Here is a 25,889-nt window from a genome sequence, read left to right as displayed (position 1 = left end):
TCTCCCCACCTCCCAAGCAGATAGTAAGATCTAACCACTATTCATTTTGGAATTAGTACATTTCCAATAAATTTTGCGTCTTGACAGCCCTGCAACTTACATTTTTGATAACTGTACCATTATGGTCTATATCAGTTTAGAAGTTTTTCATCGATATTGGCAAGAAATGATGAAGCTATGGATGATGTGCAGTCATTCACAGAACACAGATTGATAATAAAGGGAGGACATCACTATGATGATAATCCATCAAATGAAGAAAAGCTGAGGATAAGGAGACGACTAGGAGGAGGTGCGTACTAAGGAGGGTGCGTACTAAGGAGGATACGAGAACAGACATTGACAGCATCAAGTGCAGAAATAGACTGTAAGAAAAAGAACTGGGGTTAATAAATGGATGCAGTAATACAATTGCACAGTCCATTGCATTTAACCACTATAGTATATACAGACATCCGTGTATAACAATATACCAATGGGGGCATGTCAGAACCTATAAGGACTCTAGCACGCCCCATAGCTCTTGAGCCCAATTTGCATATTTCTAAAAACAGCTTTTTCAAGGAAATGGTCCATCTACTGGACTATCTAAAGATATGATGGCGCTCAGTATAATGTTTCCTACAACATACAGTGGCTGGTTTGATATTGAGTTTGCTCTTGACAGACTCCCTCTAAATGGAGTAGATCTATAGAGATACCTATGGACAATTACTATAGTAATATCAGGCAGCTCATACAGTGCTGTAGCCGCCATCTTTATTATTCCTGGCTAATAAATCTTGGGGTATAGGGGGGTTTTGGCTGATATATAAGAACATCAGAAGCAAATTGACATGTTAACCACTATTTGTCATTGGAGATATATTTTGCAGATGTCATTGTATTCTTTGGATATATACTTACTAATGAGAATGATGAACATTAGCGCGCCTACCGCTCCCATAACAAGCATCATCTGTAGAGATAAAGCACTATTGTCACACACTCCTGCTGTATCACTGTAATGGAGCTCAGAAGACAAAATTACTAATACCATTGTCACATAAATAACATGTTTCGCTCACTTATGATACAAATTGGGTGTTTGTAGGGTAAATGCTTTGGTTCACTTTTTACAAAGGTGTGAACCCTGCTGTACACTCAGCTCTGCTGCATCAGAGATGCGCTGAACCCTGCTGCATATTCAGCTCTGCTGCATCAGAGATGCGCTGAACCCTGCTGCACACTCAGTTCTTATGCATCTCAGCAGAGCTGAGTGTGCAGCAGGGTTCAGCGCACACTCAGCTCTGCTTCATCTCTGCTGTAGCAGTGCTGAGCGCACGGCCAGCACTGCTACATCTCAGCATAGGAATGCATTGACCAGTGTTGATTGGCCGAATGCCATACAGAGTACAGTGTTCGGCCAATCAACGCTGGTTCTGTCGGAGGAGGCGGAGTCTAAGATCGGTCCACATCAGTCTCCATTCTGGTCCGATCTTAGACTCCGCCTCCTCACAGACAAGCCTCTGGCAGAACCAACTATACTCTGTATGGCATTCGGCCAATCAACGCTGGTCAATGCATTCCTATGGGAAAAAGTCAGCTTGTGCATATCGCAAGCTGACAGGGATCCCGACCAGATAGAGCCCCAAAGAGCTGGGTGCAGTGGCGTAACTACCGCCATAGCAGCAGAGGCAGCTGCCACAGGGCCCGGGACATAAGGGGCCCGGCGACAGCTGCCTCTGCTACCCCCGCTGTTATCACAGACAAACTGTTTTAATTGTGCTAAGAGCGGGGGAAAGCTGAAAGGACCTTGTGTGACGTCATCCGTCACATGACTGGGTGGGCGTGTCTATAGCCCGTACAGTCCTGGAAAGAGAAGGAGAGATCTGCTGCGAGGTAATGAAGGGGAGGGGGAAGGGAGATGCAGGATGGAGAGTGTCTGTCTGTGTGTAAGTGTGTGTGAGTGTGTATGTGTGTGAGTGTGTATGTATGTGTGGTGAGGAGCAACAGTAACCTAGGGGCAGAGATGGAGGAGAGGACATGAAAATGTGGGTAGAGATGAGGAGTGCATGAAACTGGGGGCAGATGGAGGGAGGGTATGAAATGTCATGTGACATCAGTGTGTTATTAAAGATGGCCAACACCACCAAAGACTGCAGCGGAGCCGGAGAAAGGTAAGTAACTTTTTTTTTATGTCTGTATCTCCCCTCGGTCTCCAATTATTATACTCTGGGGTCTGAAAATACCCCAGAGTATAATAATTGTTCGTGGGTGTTCATTATCGGGCATAATCCCGTGTGCAGGGGCCGCAATGGGGTGTAATATTGTGTGCAGGGGCCACAATGGGGTATACTACTGTGTGCAGGAGCCACTATGGGACATAATTGAGCGTGCAGGAATGCGGTGTGTGTGTGTGTGTGGGGGGGGTAGTCGGTCGAGATCTTCGGTGTCGGTCAGGAAGGCGGGGGGGCCCCATGTCAAAAGTTCGCCACGGGGCCCCGCCATTCCTAGTTACGCCACTGGCTGGGTGAATAACATTCCCACCTAAATAAAGGTAATCCCTAGCTAACCCTGCCAGTACATCTATCCCTGTCTCACAATCACATAGTTCACAGTCTCATATGAACCGGATATTAAATCCACCATTCGTATAAATTGGAGGTCACCTGAATTAGTCAGCCAATTACTTTTTCTGATAGTTTTTTCCATGCCTCCGTTGTCATAGTTCCTGTCCCATCTCCCCTGCGCAGTTATTGGTGCAAAAAAAGCGTCAGGGACAGTGGGAGGGGAATCGAATTTTTAGTGAATTTGCCAGCTGGTGTTCGACTCGAATCGAACATCTCGAACAGCCTGATATCCGATCGAACATGTACTCGATTGAACGCCGTTCGTTCATCTCTATTAATGATATATTTGCAGATTAATTCCATAATACTACTGTAAAGGGTCTTGGTACTTTTGCAGTGTGAGCAGGTGTCATGTCGTGTTAGAAAATTAAATCAGCATCTACATAAAGCATGTCAGCAGAGGGAAGCTTGAAGCGCTCTCAAATTTCCAAGTAGACGGCTGTGTCCTTGGCCCAGGTAAGACACTTCTGATGTTGTCTCTGAATCATGAGTGTCTTGACACATGGAATACGACACTTATAGCCCATGTCCTGGATATGTCTGTGTGCGGTGGCTCCTGAAGCACTGACTCCAGCCACAGTCCACTCCTTGTGAATCTACCCCAAATTCATGACATTGCTTTCAAGGCTGCGGTTATCCCTATAGCTTGTGCACATTTTTTAACCACACTTTCCCTTTCACTCAATCTTCCATTAATATGCTTTGATACAGCACTCTGTGAACAGCCGGCTTCTTTAGCAATGACCATTTATGACTTACCCTCCTTGTAGAGGGTGTCAATGACCATCTTCTGGAGAACTGTCATGTCAGCAGTCTTCTCCATGATTGTGTAGCCTACTGGACCAGACTGAGGGACCATATAAATGTTTGGCAAGTGTCTTGTGTTGTTTTTCTGATGAGAGTGTGACACCATGAGGTTACAATATGGACTTTTTTATTGTAATATTCTAATTTTCTGTAGGTAGTAAAAAGGCAGAAAGGATGCTGGAAATGTGATGGATAAAAGAAGGCTGGGCCAAAACTCTACAGTGTTGGCCAAAAGTATTGGCACCCCTGCAATTTGGTCAGATAATACTAATTTTCTTCCAGAAAATGATTGCAATCACAAATTATTTGGTATTATTATCTTCATTTAATTTATCTTCAATGGAAAACCACAAAAAGAATTGTCAAAAATCCAAATTGGATATAATTCCACACCAAACATAAAAAAGGGGGTGGACAAAAGTATTGGCACTGTTTGAAAAATCATGTGATGCTTCTCTAATTTGTGTAATTAACAGCACCTGTTACTTACTGAGGCACCTAACAGGTGGTGGCAATAACTAAATCACACTTGCAGCCAGTTGAAATGGATTAAAGTTGACTCAACCTCTGTCCTGTGTCCTTGTGTGTACCACATTGAGCATGGAAAAAAGAAAGAAGACCAAAGAACTGTCTGAGAACTTGAGAAGCAAAATTGTGAGGAAGCATGAGCAATCTCAAGGCTACAAGTCCATCTACAAAGACCTGAATGTTCCTGTGTCTACCGTGCACAGTGTCATCAAGAAGTTTAAAGCCCATGGCACTGTGGCTAACCTCCCTAGATGTGGACGGAAAAGAGAAATTGACGAGAGATTTCAACGCAAGATTGTGCGGATGGTGGATAAAGAACCTCGACTAACATCCAAACAAGTTCAAGCTGCCCTGCAGTCCGAGGGTACAGCAGTGTCACCCCGTACTATCCGTCAGCGTCTGAATGAAAAGGGACTGTATGGTAGGAGACCCAGGAAGACCCCACTTCTTAACCAGAGACATAAAAAAGCCAGGCTGGAGTTTGCCAAAACTTACCTTAGAAAGCCAAAAACGTTTTGGAAGAATGTTCTCTGGTCAGATGAGACAAAAGTAGGAAAAGCCTCAACATAGAGTTTACAGGGGAAAAAAAGAGGCCTTCAAAGAAAAGAACACGGTCCCTACAGTCAGACATGGCGGAGGTTCCCTGATGTTTAGGGGTAGCTTTGCTGCCTCTGGCACTGGACTGCTTGACCGTGTGCATGGCATTATGAAGTCTGAAGACTACCAACACATTTTGCAGCATAATGTAGGGCCCAGTGTGAGAAAGCTGGGTCTCCCTCAGAGGTCATGGGTCGTCCAGCAGGACAATGACCCAAAACACACTTCAAAAAGCACTAGAAAATGGTTTGAGAGAAAGCACTGGAGACTTCTAAAGTGGCCAGCAATGAGTCCAGACCTGAATCCCATAGAACACCTGTGGAAAGATCTCTTGATGGCAGTTTGGAGAAGGCCCCCTTCACATCTCAGGGGGGACCTGGAGCAGTTTGCCAAAGAAGAATGGTCTAAAATTCCAGCAGAGCATTGCAAGAATCTCATTGATGGTTACCGGAAGCGGTTGTTCGCTGTTATTTTGTCTAAAGGTTGTGCTACCAAGTATTAGGCTGAGGGTGCCAATACTTCTGTCCGGCCCATTTTTGGAGTTTTGTGTAAAATGATCAATGATTTGATTTTTTTTTTTTTTCATTCTCTTTGGTGTTTTTTCATTGGAAGCAAAATAAATGAAGATATTAATAGCAAAGAGTTTGTGCTTGCAATCATTTTCTGGAAGAACACGAGTATTATCTGACAGAATTGCAGGGGTGCCAATACTTTTGGCCAACACTGTATACTCTGCAGTATACTGCCAACTATGGCATGCTATATGTGAGCACTTATACGTACAGAAACATTAAAACGTTTGTACATGTCGGTCCCTGGACTCTCACCTTACAGTTCTTCCACCAGTATTTCCTCTTTAGTTTAGCTGCGCTGGTCTCAAACTGTGACGCTCCTGCTTGCAAGGCATCGGCCCTGTTGTCCAGCTCTGACAGCTTCTGGTCTCTGTCAAGGACCTTGTCTACATTAACACGCATGATGTCCACCACCTGCCGCCACCATCAACATCCACAAAAACACAAACATGGAAAGAGTTATGAGTATACAAGAGAAGTTAATGTGGTGCAAATCCGCATAACAAGAAGTTCATGTTTGTAGTGTGTACCATATGTCAGTAGTCACCATGATACATCCATTATAACTATACTTTGTAGACACAGAGACAAATTGCAAAAACTGCAGTACATGCAAGCAGATGATACATGTATTAATAAAATGACTAAGAAATATCAGTCCACTGTCTTGTCCCATTGTCAGGAGTGTTATTGGAGTGTATTAGATAGTAATTTACTATACTGCACACTATATTTGCACATAAAGTACTGGCATAGTTGATACATATTTTACATAGAATATGACCTTAAAAAAATTCCTTTTCCCTTTACTGACCCCCAGTCATTCTACCTGTATCTTCTGCAATTCCTGTCTTGTCCTGGTATACATCACCTAGCTATAAAAACCAGACGTGCTCCCAAGAATTAAAGGAAAATTCTACCTTCATCTTAGACTTACAGTAAAGTCTAGATAGCATTCAGAAAAATGTAAAATATTTCTACAATCTCGTTGTCATTTGGAATCCTACATTACATCCTTCCTCTGTGAGTCATATAGTCGGATCTCTGTTTTATAGGCATTCCTACTGGAGGTTACCTGCTCCTAACACCAGAGCTGCAGTCATTGCAAAGCAAGAAATATATATATATATATATGACTGTCAAGTCATGGAAATATGGAGTTGGAGAAGAAAGCGAAAAAAGGAGGCTTAACAGGGCGCTGCTTCCAGAGGAAATCCATTAATCACACTCACGCCATTTTCTCGGGGCCTGTGGGCATGCGCAGTCTGCTCTGCTTGAGGCCCGAGGCCTAGAAGTAAGAAGACACCGCCAGAAGAAGAGAATGAAGAGGCCGTTCCTGATGAAGATAGAGGTGACGCTGGAGAGAGTTCTCTCGCAGCATTGGGGCCACCCCCAGTGCTGTCTGAGCGCTGGGGCCCGCCCCCAGTGCTGCGAGAGAGCTAATTTACATACCGAAAAGAACCAGGACTGTATGCAAAGGGCGGCACGGAGAAGACAACGAAAGGTAGGAGAAGAATAGCCTTTCTTAAGGCTATTCCGATGTGGTACTTAGAAAAAATGTCGTCTGAATGATAGGATCGCTTTAAGCACACTGTTTGTTATCACAGAATTTTTTGTGGAGAATTGCTGCTTGGAGTGTAACAGTATACACAAAGAGATCACAGGTACCTTGAGGAATGATGTAGTAGCCAACGGACTATGAAGTTATAATGAGATAGGTCCTGTGATCCCGTTGCTCTAAGTCAGGGGTCCTCAAACTTTTTAAACAGGGGGCCAGTTCACTGTCCCTCAGACCATTGAATTCTTTATTTTTGAACAATTTTTTTTTGTTTTACATGACAAGAGGCACAATATATCTTAGAAAGTTACAAGTACAGTGATAATGGAAAGAACATCAAAGAACAACAGGTATATAAGGAAAACAAGAAAACTATCCAGAACAAGTATGCAATTAAAATTTCAATGTCCCTCAGACCATTGGAGTGCCGAAATATACTTTTAAAAAAATATAAGATTATACCCTCCACAGTAGCACCCCCCACAGTATTATACACACCACAGCAGGCTCCCCCACAGTATTATTTGCTCCACAGTATGCCCACACACAGTATTATATGCTCATCAGTACGCCCCCCCACACAGTATTATCTGCTCAGTACACCCCGACACTGTATTATATGCTCCTCAGTATGCCCCCCACATAGTATTATATGCTCCTCAGTACACCCCCACACTGTATTATATGCTCTCAGTACGCCCCCCCACACACAGTATTATATGCTCCTCAGTACACCCCCACAGTATTATATGCTCCTCAGTACACCCCCCACAGTATTATATGCTCCTCAGTATGCCCCCCCACACTGTATTATATACTCCTCAGTATGCCCCCCCACATAGTATTATATGCTCCTCAGTACACCCCCACACTGTATTAATGCTCTCAGTACGCCCCCCCACACAGTATTATATGCTCCTCAGTATGGCCCCCCACACTGTATTATATACTCCTCAGTATGCCCCCCACATAGTATTATATGCTCCTCAGTACACCCCCACACTGTATTATATGCTCTCAGTACGCCCCCCCCCACACAGTATTATATGCTCCTCAGTACACCTCCACACTGTATTATATGCTCTTCAATACACACCCCTCCCCCCCACACACACACAGTCCTCCTTCTTCAGACTGCAGGCGTTGATGACTTACGTCATCGCGCCGGCGTCGGGGCAGAGGTCACACTCTGTAGTTAGTGTAGGCCGTGGTCGTAAGAATTGGTGAGAATTTACTAACCCATCTAGTTTTCTAGCATAGATGGCTAAAAATGTGGTGATCTTTGGCACATGGCTCTTTTTTGTGCCAAAGATGAGACACATTGTTGGGTCTGTGCCTTGCTTGCCACTTTTCGGCAGACGCAGACACCAAGGTGTGCTTGGCAGCCTGACAAATGAGATGTTTTTGTAAAGGCCCTTGCATGGCCACATGAAAATAATTTCATGTGACCGGGGCACGTTTTAATAGACTGTTCAAAAATAGGACATTTTTCATGACTGTTTTGCAACCGAATAACAGCCATTTTCATAAATCCATTATAGATTTTAGACTTTAGAGAGATCAGTGGACATCAGTGCCACTCAGATGCAATGTCCCTTTTTATGGCTTTTTTGTCCTTCGGTCACCTGAATGTAACTTGAAACAACTGGACATTTGTAACGTGACAGAAAACCGGAGTGAGTTACACCTGAAATCTTCCTGACTGGTGTAGATTAAGGTCTGGTTCACATCAGCATTTGGGTTTCCATTCAGGGAGTCCACTTGGGGACCACCTGAAGGAAAGTTATACGCATTAAGCAGTTACTTAAGAAACCACACGGACCCCTTAGACTATAATGAGGTGCATGTGGTTTCTATTCAGAGTCTGCACTAATCATGTGGAGAGAACAGTGCTGCTTGCAGGACTTTTCTCTCCGCATGTTTCGTGCGGAGACTGAGCGGAAACCACACGGACCTCATTATAGTCTATGGGATCTGTGTGGTTTCTTAGGTGACTGCTTTTTAATGCGTATACAGTACGTTTGCGTTCAGGTTCAGGGGGTGCCCAAGTGGACTTCCCGAACAGAAACTCGAACGCTGATGTGAACCGGGACTTGGTTTCTGCTTGAATTATTAAGATGCTGGAGCCTGTGGGGGAACTGATTAAGACTGATATAGTAAATGTCTTAAAAGAGAACCTTTCATGGTTTGGGGCACAGGCAGTTCTACAGTATATACTGCTGGAAAGCCGACAGTGCGCTGAATTCACTTTTCATACGACCACCACTATGTACACCTTTAATTATCTGGATATATTTGATTAATTGCTATAAGACATCTGAATGAAATATAGGTGATATGTGATATCTCCTGCTTGTCCATATGGTCCATGAATTGAGCGTTGTGCGAGGCCTTCGTACTGTTATATGAACTGAAAAATCCTTCCACAGAGCCCCTGAATGCTGCTAGATGTGCTGTGACACTTCTATAGAGACCTGTTGATATAGGTCATAAATAAGTGATAGGTCAGGAGGCAGAGGATGGGTTTTAGTTACCTATTGTGCTCCATAAAAATGAATGGGAGTTATGTAAGCAGCGCAGTCTGTGTATTAGTGAATGGCGGGCTTCTGTGTCAGGCACGTGCTGCAAGGCCAAAGAAAATGAATGGTTGTATAAAAAAGGGACATCGATGGACCACAAACACTGGGGGGGTTGACCTAAATTACTTCTTCAGATTAAAGGAAAATGTGAAGTGAAGATCTGCCCGACAACCGAGTCACGCTGACAGTGACGACAATGCAATTAACCCCGAGGCCTCCTCTGCAACTGGAGATACGTTCCTGTGACTGCTGCTACAGAATCGAAGGCTGTGACATTCACAGACTATGCGTTGAGGCCGAGTTTACACAGCGCTTCTTTGATGAAGAACTGCATGCGGTTTTTAATTGCAGTAATGCACGTTACTATGCCAGGAACCAGAGGTTATAAATTCGATATCCGCTAACATACTGCTGTAATGTGTAGTAACATGTGCTATTCATTACTACAGTAAAAAGCCGCATTCAGTTCTTCAATAAAAAAAAGCACTGTCTAAACACAGGCTTAGGCTAAGACCCCACGCAACGTGCCGCTATGGAAAGGCATCATAGTTTTCCTGCAACGCTTTTCACAGAAAGCCCTCTACTGACTTTCTGCTTCCATTATACCTATAGGGAAACCCCCGACGCAATGGTTTTGGAAATCGCAGCATTTCCGTTACACATATTTTTCTACAATGTGCGGATGGGATTTAGTACGTGGGGCCCCTGGCCTCAATGACAGAAGCAGGAGGCAAATAGTCCAAACTTGTAACCTCTCTTAAAGGAACCTGTCTCTGCCATACCTCCTGCAAATACTCTCTTTTTTGTGACATAGTACAAAAACTCAATTTACCGTATCTGAGATTCCGTATATAGTGTATGGCATAGAATACATCTTGTACATTGCCATATGTATGTTATAGGCAAAAGTTAGTAAAGGTACAAATTAGCCACAGAAAAGCAAAATAGCCTTGGACATAGGACAAAAAGTAGCCTGGTATGATAGGGTTAAAATACTTTTTTTTTTTTTTTTTTTTTTTTTGAAGAATTCTTACATAGTTACATAGAAGATGAGTTTGGATAAAGACATCAGTCCATCAAGTCCAACCTATAACCCTACAATCCCCTACAGTGTTGATCCAGAGGAAGTAAAAAAAAAAAAACATGAGGCTCGTGCCAATTGCCCCATTTCAGGGGAAATTTGCTCAGTATTTGGCCAGACATAGAAACCATAGAACTAGGAGGAAAGGTAGAGGCAATTTTAAAGAAGACCTTTCGTAAGGGGCAGTGGCGTCACTACCGCCATAACAGCAGGGGCAGTTGGCACAGGGCTGGGACATTTAGGGCCCGGTGACAGCCGCTACCGCTGCTATCAGTATAATGATCGGCGGCCCGGGAGATGTAAGAAACATAAAAAACACTGTTACTTACCTCTCCACGATCCGGGCAGGCTTCGGCCTAATCGTCTGACGTCTCATGACCCCGGCCTGCATCCCGGGTCAGGTGATGTCTGACGTCATTGAAGATGGACTACTTTGGAGACCGACATCATAGGAGCCGGGAGATAGGTGAGTAACAGAGGTTTTTTTATGTTTTTCTCCACCTGGGTGTCCGATTATTATACTCTGGGGTCTGAAAAGACCCCAGATTATAATAATTGTTTATGGTTGTCCACAGTGGGACATGATACTGTGTGCAGGGGCCACTATGGGGGATAATACTGTGTGCAGGGGCCACTATGGGGGATAATACTGTGTGTAGGGGCCACTATGGGGGATAATACTGTGTGCAGGGGCCACTATGGGGGATAATACTGTGTGTAGGGGACACTATGGGGGATAATACTGTGTGCAGGGGACACTATGGGGGATAATACTGTGTGCAGGGGTCACTATGGGGTACAATACTGTGTGCAGGGGCTACTATGGGGTATAATACTGTGTGCAGGGGCCACTATGGGGGATAATACTGTGTGGAGGGGCCACTATGGGGGATAATACTGTGTGTAGGGGACACTATGGGGGATAATACTGTGTGCAGGGGCCACTATGGGGGATAATACTGTGTGCAGGGGTCACTATGGGGTACAATACTGTGTGCAGGGGCTACTATGGGGTATAATACTGTGTGCAGGGGCCACTATGGGGGATAATACTGTGTGGAGGGGCCACTATGGGGGATAATACTGTGTGCAGGGGCGACTATGGGGGATAATACTGTGTGCAGGGGCCACTATGGGGGATAATACTGTGTGGAGGGGCCACTATGGGGGATAATACTGTGTGCAGGGGCCACTATGGGGGATAATACTGTGTGGAGGGGCCACTATGGGGGATAATACTGTGTGCATAGGCCACTATGGGGCATAATACTGTGTACAGGGGCCACTATGGGGGATAATACTGTGTGCAGGGGCCACTATGGGGGATAATACTGTGTGCAGGGGCCACTATGGGGGATAATACTGTGTGGAGGGGCCACTATGGGGGATAATACTGTGTGCAGGGACCACTATGGGGCATAATACTGTGTGCAGGGGCCACTATGGGGGATAATACTGTGTGCAGGGACCACTATGGGGCATGATACTGTGTGTAGGGGCCACTATGGGGGATAATACTGTGTGCAGGGGCCACTATGGGGGATAATACTGTGTGCAGGGGCCACTATAGGGCATAATACTGTGTGCAGGGGACACTGTGGGGGATAATACTGTGTGCAGGGGCCACTATGAGGCATAATAGAGCGCACAGGAATGCGTAAGAGGGGGTTCGGTCGAGGTCTTCGGCGTCAGTGTTGATCGGAGGGGGGGCCCATGTCAAAAGTTCGCCACGGGGCCCCGCCATTCCTAGTTTACGCCACTGGTAAGGGGTTAAATATCTCTTATTGTCAGAAGCTTGAACTTCCATGAAAGCTACCACTATAGAGATGCTGAGATACAGGCTTTGATCACTGTAGAAATATAAGTCTCAGCATGCCCTATGACTATTTTATTGATATAAGCATACCTCCCAACCGTCCCGATTTCCGCGGGACAGTCCCGATTTGGGTGACATGTCCCGCGGTCCCGGTTGGAGGGAGGTATGTCCCGATTTCAACTCAGATCTGCGCCCAGAGGACGCAGATCTGAGTTGAACACACATGCGGCTGAAGGAAGGAGCTGACACAGGTCATCTCCTCGCTTCGCCGCTGCCCGCCTCTCTCCCTGATACACGCGGCTGAAGCTGCTCGCGTGCTCGCTTCGCCGCTGCGTCTCTCTCTCGCTGACACATGTGGCTGAAGCGAGGAGCTGACCTGTGTCAGCTCCTCGCTTCACTGCTGCCGCCGGCTCCTGGCTTGTAGACGCGATGTACAAGCCAGGAGCCGGCGGCAGCAGTGAAGCGAGGAGCTGACACAGGTCAGCTCCTCGCTTCAGCCGCATGTGTCAGCGAGAGAGAGCCGCAGTGGCGAAGCGAGCACGCGAGCAGCTTCAGCGCATGTGTCAGGGAGAGAGGCGGGCAGAGAGCGGCGAGGGAGCGGAGGAGAAGGTAAGTTTAATGTGGAGGTGGAACGTGAATCTGGGGGCAGATGAAGGAGAGGACGGCATGACACTGGGGGCAGAGATGGAGAAGACATGATTCTGGGGGCAGAGATGGAGGGACAGGAATCTGGGGGCAGAGATGGGGGACATGAATCTGGGGGCAGAGATGGAGGGACATGAATCTGGGGGCAGAGATGAAGGGACATGAATCTGGGGGCAGAGATGTGGGACATGAATCTGGGGGCAGAGATGGAGGGGACATGAATCTGGGGGCAGAGATGGAGGGACATGAATCTGGGGGCAGAGATGGAAGAGGGACATGAAACTGGGGGCAGAGATGGAGAGGACATGAATCTGGGGGCAGAGATGGAGAGGACATGAATCTGGGGCAGAGATGGAGGGACATGAATCTGGGGGCAGAGATGGAGGGACATGAATCTGGGGGCAGAGATGGAGGGACATGAATCTGGGGGCAGAGATGGAGGGGACATGAATCTGGGGGCAGAGATGGAGGGACATGAATCTGGGGGCAGAGATGGAAGAGGGACATGAAACTGGGGGCAGAGATGGAGAGGACATGAATCTGGGGGCAGAGATGGAGAGGACATGAATCTGGGGGCAGAGATGGAGGGACATGAATCTGGGGGCAGAGATGGAGGGACATGAATCTGGGGGCAGAGATGGAGGGACATGAATCTGGGGGCAGAGATGTGGGACATGAATCTGGGGGCAGAGATGGAGGGGACATGAATCTGGGGGCAGAGATGGAGGGACATGAGTCTGGGGGCAGAGATGGAAGAGGGACATGAAACTGGGGGCAGAGATGGAGAGGACATGAATCTGGGGGCAGAGATGGAGAGGACATGAATCTGGGGGCAGAGATGGAGGGACATGAATCTGGGGGCAGAGATGTGGGACATGAATCTGGGGGCAGAGATGGAGGGGACATGAATCTGGGGGCAGAGATGGAGGGACATGAATCTGGGGGCAGAGATGGAAGAGGGACATGAAACTGGGGGCAGATGAAGGGTGTATATGAAACTGGGGGAGAGATAGAGGGGGGACATATAATTTACGGGTGACTGTAGGAGGATTATACTGTGTGCGGGCACAAGAAAAATTAACGAGTGGGCGGAGTCAACACAAAAGTGGGTGGGGCTAAATTTGCCGCACATTTTGTCCCTCTTTCGGTTCTTCAAAAGTTGGGAAGTATGATATAAGTACTGCAGCAGTGACCAGCGTAGTTTTATGGGACTCTGATACAGTAATGATAACCGCCACTACTAAAAGTAAAGTAAGGGCCTGTGCACACAGAGTTAACACGAGCACATTTTAGCATAATACAGACTATAGAATAGGCCTTTCATTTTTAAAAACTGGATAACCCCTTTAACACATAGCAAAGCTTATAAAAGCTGCTCGTTTGTTATGTGTTCTTTCCAATGGAATTGTTGCCATCTAGTGGTAAGAGGTTGCTTTGCATGAATGGAGATATCAGAACAGAGCTAAATTTGGCAGTTATCATTATTATTATTATTATTATTTTAGCTTATTTATATTACACCAACAACCATGGAAAGATGAGTATGATTTTTTTTAAAATCTTTTTTCACCTCCCCCAGCCTATTTAAAATATAACATTTTTGTCTGGCTAACCCCTTTAAACTACATTTACATTTTAGGGGTAACAAGTTATTGCCTATTTAAAACCCCCATGAACCACAACAACAGAGGTGCCTGAATCAAGTAGTGGTCTCACAGGTTGGATGTTAATGATCAGCCATGTCCAGCAGTCTCATAGAGTTAAATGAAATAGCAGCGTGCCTGTGCGACCACTGACCGTTCAGTAGAGGGTACAAGGGGTGAGCATATGTATCAGCATTTTTATAGGGGGTACATGAGAACAGCACACTGCAAAAATTTTCAGGCAAAACAATGCCCTATTCAGGACGGTAGCCTGTCCCATTTGTATATCACCATGCCCCCTTTGGACATGAACTGTGTGTGGCCAAGTCTTTTTCGGTCCATCGGGTGGCTGCTGCTTTTAAACACAAAGAATTGGAGAAAGAAAAAAACGTCCACCTGAAATCAGCCGAGGAAAAAGTTTTTAATTCGCCACTATCAGTTTAAAAACAGCAGAAATTCTACAGACACTCAATGTTACCACTATCATAGCGGATTGTCTGTCTGTTGTTCTGGTGTTCCAACGGACAAGCCATGTTAGTGTGAATCTAGCAGAAAAATTTCACTTTTAGGGCCTGTGCACACGATGTAATGCGGCGCTTCAAAACAGAATCTCATTGACTTCAACGGGTTCCGTCTTACGCGCGTAATACACTGAAATCAAATGGTTAAAAAGAATCAACTTGATTTCAATGTATAGCGCGCGTAAGACGGAACCCATTGAAGTCAATGGGATTCTGTTATGAAGTGCTGACTCTGACACAAGTGTCAGAATGAGCGCCGCGTTACATCGTGTAGATACATTTTAGTAAGAAATATTAGTAATTGTTTCTTCTCTTTTTGTCGAAAAAGATGTTCAGGGTATGGATCTTCTAAACGTGATGTGAATAAGGGCCTAGTTGTGCAGTGCATACAATCGTGTCTACATGTAGTGCACACACACTGTACACCACAGGACTGGCTGTCTGACTTATGGAGGCCTCCCCTAATAATATGGGAGAGGGACAGATCACGCCTGATGAATTTTATCCTGTCCAGTCCTTTGTTCTGACAGAATATAAGCACTAACCAGAGATGGCTGACAGCAGTTTACTCTCTTCTCCCCTTTAAAATCACATGACTGCTCAGCCAAGCCAAGTGTGCATGTGAATAGGTAAGGAATAGCTGTCTGGGCCTATTGACTATGACTTACCTCATTGACTTGAGCCTGTGTCTGAAGGAGTCTGCGATTGCTATTGTGGGGTATACCGCCTGAGCTGGACCTAAACACAAGAATAGGAAAAATGGTCAAAAAGTTCTCGATTTTTTTGGAAATAAATAAATAAATATTATTGCTATTAAAGAGGTTCTCCGAGATAAGTAGCTGCTATCTCTGTAACACCCATATAAATGAATAGGACTTAAAGTGGTCTTCCCATGACACTTGTTCACTAACCTGCAGGCTGTTGTGCTCTCTTCACTTCCTGCTTTTCTCGGCACGGGATTGGTTGTAAATGAATTACCACAGTGTGAAGCTGATGTAGCAGAGCTGGATTTGAGTCAGTTTGCATTACATAAAGAAGTAATGGTCTCCCTATCTCAGCCCTTATCAGCCAAATTCAATTGAACCGACTGATAAGAGCTCAGAAATCCTGGACCTCTCACCTCCCCTATCTGAGAAGCTCCGCTACTTAAAAAACACAAACAGCTCAGAGCTGCTCCCAGCCCCTCCCTCCCCCCCCTGAGAGCAGGCAGCTGCATCACTTGACAAATGAGCAGATAATCCCAAGCGCCATAGAAACGGAGTGTAAACAATGAAGTGAATAAATTAGGATAGCGGCCAAACAAAGCAGTTTTGATAAAGCAATGCATTTAGGAAAAGTCTTAAATCCACATAAACTAGCAGTATAGATAGGATCCTTGTGATGGGACAACCCCTTTAAAGAAATTGTGTACACACTAAGCTACACTGATCCCAAACCTGACAGTCACTTCTATTGGAATTAGAGGGACAGCGCAGCCTGCTTGGTGGCTTCTGTAACTTTGGGCCTGATGGGCAGGTTATTGGGGAGAGGAATGGTTTGAACAACGGTTGGGCTATGAGGGCTCTGGCGCCTATGAAAAAGAGAAGAGGATGTTCCATGAATAAATATTAACTAAATGTATTAGATCACCAAAACACAAGCGTCAATTGAAAGAAAATTCTCCTGTGTCTAGATATATTTATTACACAGTGGCTCAGTCGTTAGTATTGTCTTGCAGCGCTGGAGTCAACATCTGCAAGGAGTGTGTATGTTCTCCTTGTGTCTTATGTTGGTTTTCCTCCCCTTTTCCAAAGACACACTGATAGGGAATGTAGATTGTGAGTCCTATATGGGACAGTGACTGACAATGTCTGCGGAATATGATGGCACTATATAAGTAAGCAAACTAATAAATACTTGTTCTGGTGTTCTTTGGATTCCCTCTCAGGGAGTCCTGTCCAGGGCGGGTGGTCACACATGCTCAGTAACTCAGTCCCTGGATTATGTTTTGGACTCTGGCAGTGATGTGTCTCCTGCTATTCTGCCGTCCAGCCATTAAGAATTGCTAAACTAAAAGAAGATTCTTCTCACCAGCACTGGACACATTAGGTGGACATTTGGAGAGAGAATCAAGAGAACAGCAGGGAGCGTCATTACGTATGCAACAGCAATATCTAGACATAGAGGCATGATTTTTTTTAACAATTTTTTTTAAATTATGATTTATGTAATATAATCTACATGTAATATAAGACAAACTTTCTTAACAAGCACTGGGGCTTTTACACAGACACCATGTTTAGATCCTAGAATGGTATCACAACTAGTCTGTATACTACAATGCAGTCACAGTAAGGGTAAGTTCACATGGGGTTTTTTGGTTCGGAACCCGAGGTGGAGGCTGCCTCAGGTTCCAGACCAAAAAATGGGTAGCCGTGACTGAATGCCGGTGCACTCCGCTCTGGATTAGGACCAATGAATGAGCCTAGTCGGGAGGAGGGAGTGTCTTCAGGCCAAATCGCGAGGTGACACGGCCTGAAGAATGAGCATCTCCGGCTCCCGGAAAAAAGAACTGACCGGCTCCCATTGATTTCAATGGGAGCCGTCTTTTTGGTCAGGATTTTGAGGCCTCAAAATACTGACCATAAAAATTAAGAAGAAACACATTCTTGACAGATATTCACCCAGATCAGGGAGGGAAAAGAATAAAAAAAGTATTGAACATTCTCCATATTGAACACTGAGAATAAATTGGCAATATAGAAATACACATACTACTTTATAATCTATATTATGTGCTTCATACAGTATGGGGGGGTCATCTGATGTCTTATGTCTGTCAAGTATAAACCCCATCTCCTAAGAGTCTGCACAAGTAGTCTGCAAATATATATTGAACGATAAATTGGGTCTAAAAGGATTAAGAATTAGAATGAGGGTGTAGTAAATCTATGTGTATACACGATATAAGTGATATGTATTATTTCTAAATAAAAGACCGGCGCCCTGGTGAATGTGCTGTTGAGTCCTCAGTTGCAGCTGAACCCGGACATCAACCCAGAGGATGGTGATAATACGTGAAACAATGAAATGGTAAAAAAAACGGGTGAAAAGAAGCGCCACTGGGTGAAGAAAAGCTCTGTAAAAATAGCTTTATTGGTTCCAAATGACAGGTATTACAAAGGCAACGCGTTTCGATACTGGTCTAGCGTCTTCGTCAGGCCAATAAATCATCCACTGTCAGAGTGTGGGAACGCGTTCAAGTGGAAACGCGTTCTTTGACATATCTGGAAACTCTCCTTTTCTATTCAGTCCCTGCCCCCTCATGGTTCCCTGCCCATATAAATACATTGTAGGTATTGGCATAAAAGCCGGTTAGATCAGCACAAGAATAAATGTGACACTGACATCTTAGGTTCCTTCATCGCACATTCACAAGTTTTACTAGGTGATGCTGAAGTCATCAGCTGAGCACAGTTATTTTTAGTATTCAGTAAAACACATTTGTATATCTGTCTGTCTACAGTACAAAGATAGCACAACGCGGCAGAAATATGGAGCTAATACATGTAAGAATAAATACTCATCTGTCCATTCCCTCAGTGATCCAGCGCTGGCTCTCTGTCAGTCTGACATATTACTGACATCATCACTGAGCCTCAATATCAGTAACAGGACAAGGGCCCACCGAAGCCACTTGTTGGACTCAGCGGTCATATATCATCTGAAGGTGAGCAGAAAGTGGGAGAGCTGACAAAGATCCGGTGCTGGATCACTGGGGAATGGACAAATGAGTATTCCTTCTTTGTTTATTTTATGCTATTTACAAGTCTTTATAAAATTGTATAACATGGACAACCCCTTTAAACTTTGCTACATCTATAATGTAATGTACATACTTACTTTATATAATTCACAGAAATGTTAAACTTGACATCTGTCATTGGTTTGTATGATTTTGAGTTGCCCAAATCAATGCTGTTGACCAATTACAGCCCATGGGATCTGGTTGGTTAAAACGGACCTTTCACCGCCTCCACCAATTCTAGTTCTTAGCATCTGTTAATAGGCGCTGCTCCACTGATTTCAGCACAGTTAGAATTTTCTCTCTAGCCCCCACCATTCCTGAGTAACAAGCGCAGGTAGTTTTGGTGCCTGATGTGCTATTTATGCTCTGTACTGTCAGAAGGGCGGTGTCAGGCAGGGGTGTGTGATTCTGAGCTACAATCAGAAGCAGCCAGTGTCAGAGCTCAGATCAGGGGCCACACGGTGGCTCAGTGATTAGCGCTGCAGTCTTCCAGAGCTGGGTTATAGTGTTCAAATCCCGCCAAGGGCAAAAAAAAAAATCTGCAAGGAGTTTGTATGTTCTCTGCATGTTTGCATGGATTTCCATCCCATATTCCAAAAAGACATACTGATAGGGAGAAAAAAGTACATTGTGAGCCCTATGTGGGGCTCACAATCTACAAAAACAAAAAAAAGAGCTCAGAATCATACCCCTTGTCTATTCCTGCCTGACACCGCCCTCCTGACTATACAGAGACTAAATAGCATATCAGGCACCAAAACTAACAGCAGTCACTGCTCAGGTATGGTGGGGGCTAGAGAAAACATTCCAACTGGGCTGAAATCAGTGGAGCAGTAGCTATTAAATGATACAAAGAGCTGAACATGGCGGAAGTGCTGAAAGTTTATCTTTAAATATGATTTGTGGATAATCTGATGCCATATCCAGAGCTAAACATACAAGATGAGATGTCCTAAAGTGGTTTCTTGCCAGAGTCAACCCTTACAGGGATCCAGTTTCTTGGGGAGATCAGTTTGCTTATCAAAAACAGCATTGAACCATTTTCCTCGCGATGGAAATATGCTATAGCCTGGCAGCTATCCAGTTGAAAAGTTGTCTCTAATGTAAGATTGTCTGGAGTCTGCCAGAACAGAGATTTCACATTGGTTGAGGCCCAAGAACTTCAAGTTACACCAGTGGCGGAACTATGTGACTAGAAATAGTGGGACCCCGTGGCGAACTTTTGACATGCCTCCCTCCCCCGACTGACGCCGAAGACCCCGACAGAGTATAATAATCGGACACCAACATAAAAAACACTGTTACTTACCTCCTCCTGGCTCCGCTGCACTGCTCGGTGGTGTCGGCCATTTTCAATGATGTCCGGTACGGCACATGACCCGGGACGCAGGCCGAGGTCACAGGATGTCAGGGATGTCACAGAAGTAGGCCCGAAGCCTGTCTGGAGCCAGGAGAGGTAAGTAACACTGTTTTTTATGCTCCCTTACCTCTTCTGAGCCTCCGATTATTATACGGCCTATTAAGAAAAACAAAATGCGGTGGTGTCGCTGGGCCCCCTAATGTCCTGGGCCCTGTGGCACTTGCTACCACTGCTACCCTGGTAGTTACACCACTGAGTTACACCTGTATATGGGTAACTACTGTTTAGTCCCCTATGGTTAGAGACCAGATAATAGCAGTCTGATAGGGCTAATGGACACTATGGCAGGGACTTCTTCATATGGAAAGACCCATTTTAGCCAGAAGATGATCTCAAGCAGCTTGGTCTCAGTGGTACCAGGACACTTTTTAGTTCATCTGCTATTAATTATTCTTCATTTTGCGTTATTTCGTTGTTAGTGTTTTTTGGCCATGGTTTCATATAGTTTACTTGGTCTGCTATTGAGGCCATCATGGTATCGCTTGACAATACAGCAAGAAATAGAGAACCTGTGCTACAGAAAAACTAACAATTCCCCATCCTGGGTATGTTCCTGTCTCCCCCTATTCACACACATTTATAATGAGTTGTTAGCAACACACTAAAAATATCCCGATTTGTCAGGCTCTAGAGGAGTTCGGTGTGAAATTTTAATTAACATGTAGTTAAGGAGAGAAAACATTATCATGTACCTAAGTAGAGGAGGGATCTTGTAAACTTCAGGCTTGCATACATTATACAGAGGCAAACTCTGATATCTGACTATATCCAGATGGTGACTAGAGATGAGAGAACCAGATCATAACAAGCTAGGTTTATTATGAATTTTCCAAAAATCTCAAGTTTGATTGAACCCAAGATTTTTGGGGTTTCCCACACAAGAATCACTATTATAGTCTGAGGTCTTCTGAGATACTCGTCCTCTTTCACATCTCCTGGGCTCTCTCGTAGTGCCCAGTGCTCCATCACTTTCCCAGTGGGACTGCCATGGCCTGTGATTGGGTTTTGGCAGTAAAGTGAGGCACGCCAATGTCATTATGCTTCATCAAAACTTCATGATGTGAGTATGCCCCACATGAAATCTCCCAGGAGGCCAGAAGATGACTGAAGAGGACTACTATGGAGTGCAGGGCGCTGCAAAGGAAGCTCAAGAGATTTGAAGTGAAGGATGGAACCTCTGAATGTATAATAATTGCACTTATGGTTTGGAAATGCACTACTCTGAGACGTCTTGGACAAGGGTACAGAGGGTGTCTCAGAACCTGTCCTCAGGAGCCCATAAGATGGTTTTTGTCATATACCAGTGCTATAAACAATACATTATGGTTGGAGAGCCTGTAACAGATTTTGCATTGGAGCCCAGGTGCCTCGTATTGGTCCATCAGATTTATTATCACTCACACCAGAAAACTGTTGTGAATTATACCTGAAATCTACGATGGATATTTATTCTTTCACAGCTTTCCACTTGGGGATCTGAAAGATGGAAACCTTTTCCGTTTTAAAAAACAGTGACCCGCGTACGCCATAGACTATACTGGGGTCCACTTGTATAGATTTCATTCAGTTTTACTCATTCTGCATAGTAAAAACACTTTTGGTAATAACATTTTTTTCCATTGCCACTTTTGAAGACCCATAACACTGACAATAAAAAAAAAAGCAAACAAACATACTCCCTTGTCCCCTGTCCAAGTCCTGCGCCGCATGCCACTCCTGAAGTCAATTGGTGGCCACAGTAAAGGGCCAGGTGACTTAAGTAAGTAACATAATCAGGTCTTTTTCTGTAGTCCCTGAGATCACATGTGGCACAGGCTACAAAACAGACAGCGTCGGTGGAGTGCCAGGTGAGTATCATATATATATATATATATATATATATATATATATATATATATATATATATATATATATATATTATTTTCCTGGCCTCCTCCATGAATTGAACAACTTTTGTAGCCTGCCTTTCCACCTGTTCTATTTTATCTATGTCTTTTTGTAGGTTTCCATAAAGAAATTTGGATCTCTGACCAGTAAAGATGTGAGCCATCAGCTCAGGGGTGAGTGAGAATAATATTGGCAATGGATATCAGGATACAACAAAGAGACTGCACTGAGTGCTAATTCATTATAGAGATGACCCAGTAATGTTATTATACAGTAGTAGTCATTATTATATAGACATACTGGATGGAGAATAGTACTGGCACTAATATAAGAATAGACTATCAGAGCTGAGTACTATATCACTATAGAGATGACCCATTATTGTTATTATACAGTAGTATTTAATATTATATAGACATACTGGATAGAGAATAGTACTAATACTAATATAAGAATAGACTATTAGAGCTGAGAGATGACCCATTATTGTTATTATACAGTAGTATTTAATATTATATAGACATAATGGATAGAGAATAGTATTAATACTAATATAAGAATAGACTATTAGAGCTGAGTACTAGATCATTATAGTGATGACACGGTAATGTTATTATACAGTAGTAGTCATTATTATATAGACATACTGGATGGAGAATAGTACTAATACTAATATAAGAAGAGACTATCAGCACTGAGTACTAGATTATTATAGAGATGACCCAGTAATGTTATTATACAGTAACATTCATTATTATATAGACATAATGGATAGAGAATAGTACTAGTACTAATATAAGAATAAACTATCAGCACTTAGTACTAGATCATTATACAGGTGACCTATTTATGTTATTATACAGTAACATTCATTATTATATAGACATACTGGATGGAGAATAGTACTAATACTAATATAAGAAGAGACTAACAGCACTTAGTACTAGATCATTATAGAGATGACCCAGTAATGTTATTATACAGTAACATTCATTATTATATAGACATACTGGATGGAGAATAGCACTAATACTAATATAAGAAGAGACTATCAGGACTGAGTACTAGATCATTATAGAGATGACCCAGTAATGTTATTATACAGTAGCATTCATTATTATATAGACATAATGGATGGAGAATAGTATTAGTACTAATATAAGAATAAACTATCAGCACTGAGTACTAGATCATTATAGAGATGACCCAGTAATGTTATTATACAGTAGCATTCATTATTATATAGACATATTAACAGGATCTGAGTCTGAATACTGAGTATAAGAACAGACTATCAGCACTGAGTACTTTTCAGTTGTGGGTATGTTAGAGATGTAACAAGTCAACAGGTTGTGCAATAACACTGATTATAGGAAGGCATAAAGCAGACTCTGGAAATACACAGAAGATGACTGAGAAGATGGTGAGAGTATCAGTACTCAGAATACAGACAATGCATGCAATCCAGTGTTAGATATATGACCAGCAGAGTCCTCCAGCACAGATCAGCACTGAGGGCTGAACAGCTCCCACATCTACTACTCACATGGTCTCCAGGAATCTCCTCTGGTCTCTCTCTGGTCTTCTCAGGAGCTCTCAGGGATGTGTTTGATGGAACAAGCAGCACCCAGCCCTGGGAGTGTCTCTGAGTAAGAGGAGGTGGGAGAATACATGGGGGCTCCCCAGCTCATATGTGCAGGTACAAGAAGCTGTGACTAGTGGAAGCATTGCCATAGGATGACACAGGCACCACCTTAATAAGTCATGGACATAGCAGAGTGCATGTATTACTGAAGAGACCCAGGTGCCTACAGGTGACATCACTAACCTGGGCCATAATAAAAGCCTCTAATGTTCTGTGTTGTCTGTGACTATGCCAATGCACTAAACACTGCAGAAAATGACATTAAAGCCATTACACTGGCAGCAGCAGAATGTGGGGGCCACAAGTAGCAGCAGCCTGGGTTGGAGGATCCATCCTGGCCAAAATACAATTAGTAAATTACACATTCCTACTTAGCCCAGTAATTCACTTATAAAGACTGAATGGGCAATTATATGTGAACTAGAACATGGAAATAAGGAAATGAAGACTGATCAGTGAGGAGGACAGGAGGATGTGCTGGAGCTGCTGGACACTTCACCGGAGAACCTGCTGCCAGTCATCTCTGACCGCTGTGTCCATCCAGACAGAGGAGGCCGAGAAGGAAGGCTTCTACTACTAGGACTTGTAAGTGGCTCTACTCACCCTATGCGACACTTACTGACAAGTGGGCTATTATTCAGGGCAATGACTCCGGTGGTCAGCGAGGGACTGCTGGGCTGGGGATTCCTTGACCTGGTGACCTTATTGATAGGTTACCACTAATCTTAAATGGCAAAAATGTGCAGAAAAGGAGATTTCTGGGCTAGAAAAGAGCTCCAAGAAATAGCGTGAACAAATTAATAGACAATCTAGAGAAACCAGATTACAAAGGGTTATATAGGGTTTACCAGGTAGGAAAATCTCCCAGCTCTGGTAAGGCTACTATTGTACAGTATAGTATAGTATAGCATAGTATAATACTGTATAGTATAATATAGTATAGTACTTTAGAGTATAGTATAATATAGTACTGTATAGTATAGTATAATATAAAATAATATAGTACTGTATAGTATAGTATAATATAATATAGTACTATATAGTATATAATATAATATAGTACTGTATAGTATAGTATAATATAATATAGTATTATATAGTATATAATATAATATAGTACTGTATAGTATAGTATAGTATAATATAAAATAGTACTGTAGAGTATAGTATAATATAGTACTTAATAGTATAGTATAGTAAAGTATAGTACCGTATAGTATAATATAATATAGTACTGTATAGTATAGTATAATATAGTGCTGTATAGTATAGTACTGTATAGTATAGTATAATATAAAATAATATAGTACTGTATAGTATAGTATAATATAGTGCTGTATAGTATAGTACTGTATAGTATAGTATAATATAAAATAATATAGTACTGTATAGTATAGTATAGTATAATACTATATAGTATACAGTATAATATAATATAGTACTGTATAGTATAGTATAATATAAAATAGTACTGTAGAGTATAGTATAATATAGTACTTAATAGTATAGTATAGTACCGTATAGTATAATATAGTACTGTATAGTAGAGTATAATATAGTAGAGTTTAGTAGTGTTATAGCTATATAGAAATACACAACAAGGACCATTTACCCCTGTTGGATTATAATAGTGCAATATTATTAGGACAGGTTATTATATTATATTAGAGGGATAAAACCATAGCAGATTATTAATATAAAGAGATGGTTGGGACTGATTAGTATACTGTAATGTAAGGACATGGTTAGGGCAGATTATTATACTGTAATAGAGGGAGATAGTTGGGACAGATTATTATACTGTAATATAAGGAGATGGTTGGGACAGATTATTAAACTGTAATATAAGGAGATGGTTAGGGCAGATTATTATACTGTAATAGAAGGTGATGGTTAGGGCAGATTATTATACTGAAATAGAGGGAGATGGTTAGGGCAGATTATTATACTGTAATGTAAGGAGATGGTTAGGGTAGATTATTATTCTGAAATAGAGGGAGATGGTTAGGGAAGATTATTATACTGTAATAGAAGGAGATAGGGAAGATTATTATACTGTAACAGGAGATGGTTAGGGTAGATTATTATACTGTAATATAAGGAGATGGTTAGGGCAGATTATTATACTGAAATAGAGGGAGATGTTTGGGACAGATTATTATACTGTAATAGAAGGAGATGGTTAGGGCAG

General features: G+C 43.1%; 1 protein-coding gene across 1 annotated transcript; it reads right to left on the bottom strand.

Moving 5' to 3' along the window:
- Positions 1-307: 307 nt before the first annotated feature.
- On the bottom strand, positions 308-23,640 carry LOC142198140 (vesicle-associated membrane protein 1-like). Its single transcript, XM_075269001.1, has 5 exons — positions 23,600-23,640; positions 15,628-15,697; positions 5,372-5,530; positions 907-958; positions 308-365 (listed from the first exon to the last, which is right to left on the bottom strand). Coding segments are annotated over exons 1-5 (300 nt in total). The 5' UTR covers positions 23,602-23,640; the 3' UTR covers positions 308-348.
- Positions 23,641-25,889: the final 2,249 nt, after the last annotated feature.

The sequence above is a fragment of the Leptodactylus fuscus genome, chromosome 3, assembly GCF_031893055.1.
Source record: "Leptodactylus fuscus isolate aLepFus1 chromosome 3, aLepFus1.hap2, whole genome shotgun sequence".
In the NCBI taxonomy this organism is placed as follows: Eukaryota; Metazoa; Chordata; class Amphibia; order Anura; family Leptodactylidae; genus Leptodactylus; species Leptodactylus fuscus.
The sequence above is the reverse complement of the archived record's forward strand: the minus strand, read 5'-3'. Positions and strand labels throughout refer to the sequence as shown.